The sequence below is a fragment of the Petaurus breviceps genome, unplaced genomic scaffold, assembly GCF_028583685.1.
Source record: "Petaurus breviceps papuanus isolate PSGF00001 unplaced genomic scaffold, PetGlider_PUasm1.0 176, whole genome shotgun sequence".
Taxonomy (NCBI): domain Eukaryota; kingdom Metazoa; phylum Chordata; class Mammalia; order Diprotodontia; family Petauridae; genus Petaurus; species Petaurus breviceps.
Window position 1 is genome coordinate 31520247 of NW_027185771.1, and position 10648 is coordinate 31530894.

At 38.4% G+C, this 10648-nt stretch overlaps 1 protein-coding gene across 1 annotated transcript; it reads right to left on the minus strand.

Moving 5' to 3' along the window:
- Positions 1-4985: 4985 nt before the first annotated feature.
- On the minus strand, positions 4986-5936 carry LOC138159487 (olfactory receptor 1N1-like). Its single transcript, XM_069085859.1, has one exon. It carries the CDS (start codon positions 5931-5933, stop codon positions 4986-4988), a length of 948 nt encoding a protein of 315 aa, XP_068941960.1. The 5' UTR covers positions 5934-5936.
- Between the last annotated feature and the right edge of the window lie 4712 nt (positions 5937-10648).

The following is a 10648-nucleotide window of genomic DNA, read 5'->3' on the forward strand; positions in this document are numbered from 1 at the left end:
TGGATTCAATGTGCTTACTTCTTCATCAAAGCTAAGCTTGGAGCTGAGTAAGCTGCTTCTTCTCACTCTTTGGAAGTAGAACTAAATAGTCATGATATGATTAAAGTTGGAATCAAATAGAGTTCAAGAAAAAAAATCTATGTATAAAAACCTTCTATACATTCACTGAGTGAACAGCTCTTCTGACTGATGTTTCAACATACAGGGCCTTAGCTCTGTCATATAGGCCCTTACCTCGTCATCACACATTTTCAGAAGCAAATTTCAAAGGTCTCACAAGATCAACTGGAATCCATAAAGTCAACTTTAAGCATGTTCATATAATGGCTCCTATTGATCAATTCAATTTTGCTATACAAGTCTTTTAAAACTATAGATTAGTTGAGAAATTTTCTGTGCACTCACATTATCCCCTTTAAACAACTCCCATCTTTTATTCCACTTTGGATTTGTTTCTCTTTGTGTGTTTGTACTTTATTTGAGAGTTTATCGTCACCTGGGATGGTTTTTCTTAAAGAGTTGTAGTCCATAAGGTCTTATCTATCCTTTCTCTATGTCAGCCTGAAATAAAGAGAACTACCAAACAAGTAACAACAAGGGTCTTTAATTGAGGCAAGGGAATCGCAAATCAAGATACCACACAGCAGTGAAGTATTGGAGTGGTCAGAAGAGTCAGAAGGGGTAGGGTTTAAATGCACTTCAACAGGAAGGGAATCTCATGGACGCTCTCAAAGATGTTACATAAGATTTTTTGGAAAATAGTTGAAAGTCCATAGAGAAACATGGTAAGGCTTAGGGATTAGTAACATCTAATCAGATCAGTGGTCTCCAGATGCAGCATTGAGGAATTTCCAGAGAAACCACAAGACTGTCTCCAACTGGTTTGTACCTGCTCTGACCATGGGGTCAGGGTCAAGTAGATCCTCTGATGGCTGCATTCAACATCTGAACTCTGAAACCTACCCTTGCAAAATCCAGGACACATTTCAGAATGTACTATTAATGACTAACATTTGATTAGAGACTTAAAGTTTGCAAAGGATTTTATATGCATTATCTTTTTTTTTAAGCTGTAGAACACATCTCCAGGTAAGTTCTATGGATATTATCCCCATCTTCCAGATGAGGAAACAAAGTCTCAGAGAAGCTCAATTATATACCTAAGATCATGTAACCAGTTAGAGGTTAAAAGGAACGTGAGAGCTGTACTAGATCAAGTAGAGATTATTTGATAATGTTTGGTGTACTTATCAAGTGAGATACCTTAAAGTATCATTAAATGTTAGCAATTGTCATGGATATTGTTGTTGTTGTTAGATGACCACTTAAATTTATTCCAACTTTTAAAAATCGTGTATTCTTTGATTCTATGTGGATATACTCATATAAATAAATTCAGGAACCAGTGGGAGTGAGAATAGTGAAGAGCATTTGGGTGGTCAGTGGAAGCAGAATAAGGAATGATATTGTCATTAACATATTCTCCATATGACCTAGACAGAAAAAGGAAATAGACAAAGATTTTGGAAAATGGTATGTATGTATACATATGCATGCATACATATAAATGTGTATGTTGTGTGCATTTGTGTATGTATGTGTGTGTGTATAAAATTAGTAATAGAAAATTTCAGTGATTCAGATATCTGCTAATTCTCTGTCTCTCTGTCCAAAACAGAGCACTTAATACTTTCTTGACTTGCCCTATGAAGAATTTCATCCTCAAAAAAGTGGAGGAAAACAAGGGAAAATTCTCTCTTGGATCTAATTCTCACCGAAATGGAGGATCTGGTTGCTGGGGTATGAATAATTACTTTGAAGGAAGTGATAATGCCACCTAAGAATTTGTGATGGAAAAAGAAAAGACTATAAGAACAGGAAGCAACCTGGAATAGTGAATAGTGTAATTGGAATCAGGAAAACTTGGGTTGAAATCTTAACTCTGACACTATCTATAGGATCATGGAAAATATTCTCTGAAGCTCAGTTTCCTCATCTGTAAAAAAAAATTTACCATCATTTTACAAACTTTAAAGCACTATGTAAACTTCAGTTATTATTATTGATTATAATAGTTATAGTAATAGTAGTAGTAGTAATAGAAGTAGTCGTAATAGTAGCAGCAGCAGTAGCAATCCGATTCTTAGGTTAAGAAAATAAACTACACAAGTATAGGACATGAAATACTTGACAAAAAAAATCTGAGGGCAATCATTGATTATAAATTTTATCTGAACCAACAGTCACATTGCTACCAAAAAATCTTAGATAATATCAAGCAAAAGACAGCATTCACAATGCGGGAGAGGCTAGTGCCACTATCTTCTTCCCTGGTTGGCCACATCTGGATAATTGCATTTACTTCTGGGCATCATTTTTTTTAAAGGGTATTGACAAATTTGTGTAAGTCCAGAACAACTGGTTTGATGAAGGAACCCAAAACTGCCATATGAAGGAGGGTTGAAAAAACTGGGAGTGAGGGATTATTAGTTTGGAGAAGAAAAGACTGAAATAATCAGTCTTCAAAGATTTGAAGGGATATCAGGAAGAGGGTAATTTAACTTGTTTTGTGAGGTTCCAGAGGACAGATCTAAGGCCCATGGAAAAACTTACAGGGGAGCAGATTTCAGGGCTGCTCAGCAAAGGAATGAGTAGGGTATTTTTTTAAGTTATGGAGTGCTTTATCACTGAAAGCATTCAAATAAGGCTCTAGAGTACCTCCTTTTAAGATTATTGTAGGCACAGTTCCTGCATTGCATAGAACATTAGATAACATAAAAAATCTTTTGCAATTTTAAAGGTCTCTGACTCAAACTTTAGTGATAAAGGGATTTTATGATTTTGATATACTTAGGCCAAATAGTCTAAGGAAATTTTAAAGACACTAAGGCTATGAGGTGTATTCCTGAAATTAATGAGGTTGACATCATTAGAGACAGCATTAGTCACCTACATGTCCCTTGGATTCCAGATGAAGTGAATCCATGATTTAACCCTAGGGATTATTTCTTATGTTTTCCCATTTGTTGAATTGGGAAAGTCAACAACTATATTACTGAGAAATCTCTTTTGCTTTGGGAGACTGTAGATTGTCAGGGGATTTGTCGCCAAAACAAGTTTCCAAGACAAGATCCATTTTGTGAAAGTGATGCAATTTCATCCCTAGTTTGTCTAATGGGATGTAAAGAACAACCACAAGTGGTTAATTAGCAATAGAGATAAGGAAATCTGGGGTCCCAAGGAGTGGAATTTCCTTGAGGTCTCATTAGCAAAGGAGATAATTGTGGAGATTCAACTGCTTCACAGATATCTCTCTCACAGATAGACTAGTCACAGAAATACTGCATCTTATTCTGGAATGCTCCCAGCATTTTCTCAGGGAAGATCTAGAATAAAATAAAATAAAATCTTAGCATTTTTCCCATTTCTGATGAAGTGTGTTATCTATATATCATTTGTATTTTTTTAAATCACAGAAGGTTTCCTTAGTTGTCTTTTGCTTGATATTATCTAAGATATTTTGGTAGCAATGTGACTGTTGGTTCAGATAAAATTTATAATCAATGATTGCCCTCAGATTTTTTTTTGTCAAGTATTTCATGTCCTATACTTGTGTAGTTTATTTTCTTAACCTAAGAATCGGATTGCTACTGCTGCTGCTACTATTATGACTACTTCTATTATTACTACTACTACTATTACTACAACTATTATAATCAATAATAATAACTGAAGTTTATATAGTGCTTTAAAGTTTGTAAAATGATGGTAATTTTATTTTTACAAACTTACCCCCACCCACACACATCTTTTAATATAATTAAAGCTATGAAGTCAAGGAGCTATCTGTGATAACCAAGGAGGAAAGTTCTGATCAGTTCATAGGATTATAGATCATAGGAGCATAGATTCTGAGCTGGATAAGACCTTATAAACTATCTAGTCCTAGTTCAACTCCTCATTTCACAGATGAGGACCTGGGGCTATGAGAGGTTAAGTGACTTTCCACATAACTAGTAAGTACCTGAGGCGGAATGTGAATCCAGGGCATTCTTACTTCAACTCTTATACTCTTACCCAGTATGCCATACTGCCTCTAGTTCAGTGCAGTCCCTCCAGAACTCAGCTATGCCTAGAGCTTAGAGACAAGCATATAACTCAAGAGAAATCCAAGTCTCAGAGCCAAAGTCAGAGATTGGGATGCAATTCAGAACCCCGCTAAATGAAACTAACTTTTCTAAACAGCCATTTTAAGTCTCTTCCTCCTTGCCCTCTCCTTTTCTATTTTCTGTCTTATTCCTTTATTTTTCCTTTCGCCTTTTTAAATTTTCCTTTTCTTTTCCTCTCCCCTCCCCAAAGGATTAACTGAATACCTATTTTCTAGGTTTTGTGAAAGTTGAGATATTCGACTGTGGTGAATAAATATGCAACAAAGATAAACTGAGGCAAGTTTTCCAGGCAAGATAACAGTTTATTAACAGTGGCATTATAACTGTTAATAAATTGGGTCAGACTGTCCCCACTTAGTGGGTCAGCAACTGCAAAGGGATTGAAAAGACCATATTCATTGAGACCACAAAGGAGGACAAAGGTTGAGGTAGTAGGAAAAGCCTTATGTTAGCTGCCACTGAGGAAATCTGGTTGGCCTTCAGGTATGGCTGATCATACTCCTCTCTGACAATTAAGAGATACTAATTGCTTTGTGGGACTCATCTGCCTCTAGTAATCTTGGCTAAAAAATCTAATCTTGTGATGCCCTGAAATAAACCAAGAGCCCTGATGGAGACTTAGAGAGGATAAGGGGGAAAGTGTTAACATTATAAAAATTAAAATTAATGAATGAAAATGTAAATAGTTGTAAATCATATTGAACCAATTGTATTGATGTTTAATATTAAGTATACACGTGTGTGTGTATGTGTGTATGTGTGTGTGTGTGTGTGTGTGTGTGTGTGTGTTTTGAGAGGTGTGGGGTGGGGCAAGGATCACTGAGCCTGGGAGATAAATAGCCTACCTCTTAGAAGGCTTCCTAGGGCTGCTTTCATATCCTGATTCCTCAGGCTATAGAGGAAAGGGTTCAGCATTGGGGTGACTACTGTGTAGACCACAGATGATGCTGTATCCTCAGTAGAGTATACTGATGATGGACAGAAATAAGCACTCAAAACAGTTCCATAGAACACACAAACTACAGAGAGGTGGGAGCCACAGGTAGAGAAAGCTTTTCGCCTTCCTCCACTCCCTGATGGGATTCTGAGGATGGCCGAGACAATGTGAATGTAGGAGGCCACAATACATAGGAAAGGGATTGTCATAACTGGGCCACCAACAACAAAAACCATCAACTCATTGATATAAGTGTCAGAGCAGGACAGCTTCAGAAGGGGGCCAATATCACAGAAAAATTGAGACACTTCCCCTATCACACAAAAAGAGAGATGGGCCATGAGGAGGGTGTGAGTCAGGGCAACAAGATTAGTGAGAACCCAACACACACTCACAAGAAGGACACAGAGCCTGGGGCTCATGGCTGTGGTATAGTGGAGAGGGCGACAGATGGCCACATAACGATCATATGCCATCACAGCCAGCAGAAAACTATCTAGATCACCAAAAGTCAGGAAAAAATATAGCTGTGTTAGGCACCCTACATAGGAAATAGTGTGACATCGGGTATACATATTCACTAACATCTTCAGGACTGTAGTAGAAGATAAGCCAATATCAGCTAAAGAGAGGCAAGCCAGGAAAAAGTACATGGGGGTGTGGAGACGAGCTTCAGAGATGATGGCCAGGAAGATGAGCAGATTCCCAACCAGAGTCACCAGGTACATGAATAGAAAGAGCCCAAAAAGAATCTGGTCGAGCTCTGGCCAATGGGAGATCCCCCGGAGGAGGAATTCAGAGACAGTAGACTGATTTCCCTGCCCCATGTCATTGACACACCAGGAAGCAACAAAAGACCTAAAGAAAATAAATGAACAATTCCTTAAGTAAATTAAGTTGCACATCAATCAGTGAAATACCTAATTTTCAGGGACTTTATTTCTTTATTTAGTTTTGGTCAGCAAAACAATTTACAGGCTCTGTGAAACAATGCTTTTGCCTGTGAGTGACCACCCACTTTAAACCCTACTATTCATGTGGAGGAGGGGGAAGAGGGAGCAGCTAGGTGAATCAGTGGATAGAGCACTGGGTCTGAAAGACCCAGGGCGGGAGACCTGAGTTCAGATCTAATCTCAGATACTTCCTAGTCGTGTAACCCTGGGCAAGTCATTTAACCTCTGCCTTAATTCATAGGAGAAGTTTGAAATGACAAACCTCTCCAGCATCTTTGTCAAAAACAAACAAACAAACAAAACCATGAAACAGTATGGTCCATGGAGTCACAAAGATTCAGACATGAATGAACAACTGAACAATAGCAACCATAAACAATGAAGTAATATTAAAAAAAATTGGGGACAGCCAGGTGATGCAGTGGATAGAGCATGAGGCCTGGAGTCAGGAAGATCTGAATTCAAATGCAGCAGCTTCAGACACTTACTAGCTGTGTGACCCTGGACAAGTCACTTAACATTTTTTTGCAGAGTGAGATAGAGGATCAATTAGGACCCTGTTGGGGAAAAACTCCATCAGGGACTAGGAGAAAGGAAGGAGATGTCAAGAATTTGTGAGATGAGAAGGCATTAAGAGGGAGCTCATTATGAATGGTCTTGATTTGCATAGTAAAGTATGATGAAAAGATCCCCAGCTAATTAGGGCAGGGGAAGAGGGGTCTATGGAAGGCTTGAGGACAGAAGAAAAGTTTGGGACAAACATGAATGTGATTGGGTTAAGATGATTAGTTAGTTAAAATGATGAACCCAGGATTTAAGGATTGATAGTGGACCCAATCAATACAGTTGTGTAACTTACTCCAGTTCTGTTTATTCAGCAGCATCATGAGTAGGAGTGGAGGAGGTGGAGAATAGGAGTAATTCGGGGTTGGGGTTGGGCAAGGAATAGGAAAAGGAAGGAAGGGAATTGGGAGTACAGGAGAGTGTAGAGTTGTGTGAGAAAGGGAAGGGAGTCGAGTATGGACAGAACAGCTATGATGGCCTGAGAGAGGCCTGAGGGGTTGAAGGACCAGAAGTCACAATGAGAACCAAGAAGAGATTTAGGAGGGATAAGGCATAGGGAGAAGTGGAAGTGAAATATAAATCAGGTGACAAAGGTTCTTGATTTGGCATTTTAAGAGAGTAATTATATAAATTGGAACAAGTTACTGTCCCCAGCCATCCCCACCCCAAACCTCAGGCTAATGACTAAATTGTCCTATGGAAACTGGAATTTTAGGATCTCAGGGTTCCCAAGGCCCTGAAAGTGTCTAGGGTCAATCTCTACCAGATGTACGAAACAGTTTTGCAAACTCCAAATGAGGGAATAATCTAATTTAACATCATCTATAGTGGGAAACATTATTTCACAAGGCAGATTGATTCATTTTAGATACTTCTAATTTCTTGGAAGTTTTTCCTTTTATTAAGCTGAAATCTACCCTATATTTTCTCTTCTCCAGCCTAAACATCCCCTGTTCCTTCCAGTGATTTGTGTATAACATGGTTTTGAGAAGTTTTAGAATCATGGTCAAGCATCATGCTTTTCTAGGCATTTTTCAGCTAATCAATATCCTTCCAAAAATGTCATACTCCGAACTGTATACGATATACCAGATGTGTTCTGCCCAGGAGAGAGTCTAATGGAATTAACATCTTCCTTACTCTGGACACTACACTTGGTTATGATGTCACAGCCAAAGTGACATCTCCTAAAACATCCAGGTCCTTCTTCCATGTTCCACATGCTGCTATTGAATCACATCTCTCTCATCTTATAATTTGTACAAAGATTAAAATAAAATCAATTTGTAATAGTTTACATTTTATTCCTATTTCATTTAATCTTGATAGATTGGGCCCCTTGGTTCAACCTGTCAAGACCTTTTGGGATCCTGATTATGGTATCTGATATCAAGTTCATCAGTCTAAAGTTTGAATACTTAAACTTCTTTGCCCTCCCCCCTTCTTTTTGAAAACCAGGAAAATGTTTATGTTTTGCTTAGTCTTGCACAATTCAAAAAATGCAACAAATACTAAGCAAATGGTGGGAACTGTGTCAGCCACTAGAGCCAAAAATTTATCTATCTCTCTGTTTCTGTCTCTCTCTGTCTCTGTCTCTCTCTCTCTCCCTCTCTGTCTCTCTCTCTGTCTCTATCTATATAACTATCATAGGCCCCATCCTCAAGGATCTTCCAACTAAGGGAGGATATGACTATAAGTCTAGAAGTATAATATAGGGAATGAGAAGTGCAAAGGAGAAATCAGGTGAAGTCTAATAAGAATGTGGAACATTTGGGGCAGCTAGGTGGTACAGTGAATAGAACATAGGCCCTGGAGTCAGGAGGACCTGAGTTCAAATTTGAACTCAGATAGTTAACACTTACTAGCCATCTGACCTTGGGCAAGTCACTTAACCCCAATTGCCCCCTCCAAAAAATATTTTTTAAAAAAAGAGAATTTGGCACACTAAAAATTGGGGTGATCAAGGAAGGCTTCTGAGAGTAGGTTGTTCCTGGTCCAAGTTTTGAAGGCAGATAAGAACTCTCCAAAGGCAGAGATGCAGAGAGAATGCATTCCAGGAATGAAGATAGCCCATGAGAAGTTATGGAAGAAGGAGTTTGCATGTTGATTTTGGAGAAGAGCTTATAATTGTTTGGCTGAAAGGTAGAATACATGAAGGGGGGTAATGTGAAATGGTTATAAATGTATCTTAGAATAACAAAATTTTAGAATAATAAAGGACCTCAGTGATTATCTAGACCAATCCATATCCCAAAAGGAATTCTTACTAAGCATAGCTGTCAAAAAGTCACTAATCTCTGTTGGAATACCTCCAATGTGAGGGAGCCTGCTAGCTCATGAGGAAACCCATTCCACTTATAGATAATTCTAATGGATAGGAAGTTGTTCTGACATCAATACCATATTTGATTCTTAGCAACTTCTATTCATTGCCCCTGATTTTGCGGTCAGGCTTCTTCTGCATGACAATCCTTAAAAACAGTTATCACAACCACCTTTATCTCTCCCTTCCCTGCCCCAAGTATTTTTTTTCTTCTTCTGGTTAAAATTCCTAGTTTCTTCAGTTAGACCTAGTTTCTTGAGGCAGCTAAGTGGTCCAGTGGTTAGAACACTGAAAAGGAAGATCTGACTTCAAAGCCACCCTCATATAATTACTGTGTGACCCTGGGCAAGTCATTTAACCTCTGGGTCTCCCTCAATTTCCTTAACTGTAAAATGGATATAGCAGTACCACATTCCTCACAGGGTTGTTGTGAGGATCAAAGAAAATGATATTTATAGAAGTGCTTAACACAGTGCTTGGCATATAATAAGCACTTAATAAATTATTATTCCTTTCTCTCCTTTTCCAGTTTTCACGTTTACCATTCCGGTGACCCTTCTTGGACTGTTCTTCAATTTACCAATGTCCATCCTAAACTGTTGAACTCAGAGAACATTATTCAGAGCAAAGTATGTCAATTTATTCCCAGCAGTCAAGCCTCTGTTAATGCAGCCTTATACTGAATCCCCTTTTTTGACTACAATATCATAGTGATGACTCACTGTTGAGCTGGCAGTTCAGTAAACCCCCAGATTTCTTATCAGACGAGGTACTATCTAATCCTGCCTCCCTTATCTTGTATTCGTGAAACTGATTTTTTCGACCCAAATGTAAACTCTACATTATACCTATTGAAACTAATCAGATTCAACCTAATACTATGGCTTGTCAGGTTCTTTTCAGATCCTGATTCTCTGATAGTTTCATGTCACCACTAAATTTGATAAGCATGATCTCTGTCTTTATCCAAGGTAGGTAGAATCCCGTAGGAGTGAGATTTAAATACCAGGCTAAGGATTTTATATATAATCAGAGAAGCAAAAAGAAGCCACTTAGGTTTGCAACTGGGAAATGCCATGGTCAGACTGCACCTTTCAATGACTATTTTCCCAAGACATACTATTCCATTATCTAGAAATTCTAATTGTTAGAAATATGTTTGTCTCTCTGTCAATCTATCTATGGACTTTTCCATTCCTACTTTCCTATCCCTTACCTGACTAGTCTTTGCTGATCTCGGATAGCTTCACCAAAGACTCCATTTCTCCTGCCACCATTTATCTCCTTTGGATAAGGGGAGATTCATTATGAGACTATGACCTAGGAACCTTGAAAACTTTCTTTACTAAAGCAAAGGAGATAGAAAGAGTTCTAGGCAGAACTCAGAGTAAGTGGTTCACCACTCCCAGGAACAAAAGAATCTGCTAGTTAGTTATGGCAAGGATATTTACCAGTTTCATAAATCCCTAGGAGCTAACCCCCATGACGCTTTATTAGAGATGCAGTTAGTTGTCCTATTTTAGAGCCCAATTGCGCTAGTCTCAGTGCTCACCTGGGTTTGAGGAGAGGGAAAGGATATCTGTCTTCTGAAAACATTGGTGTTTGAAATTATGGGCACCATATCCACAAATGGGTAGAGAAGCTAATGATCTTTATTACTAAGTTTAAAACAACCTGTGATTTTATCCCCAAGGGGACTTCT

What these genes read in the sequence shown, in the direction of transcription:
- LOC138159487 (XM_069085859.1), bottom strand. Translation starts at nt 5,933, where the DNA reads ATGGGGCAGGGAAATCAGTCTACTGTCTCTGAATTCCTCCTCCGGGGG.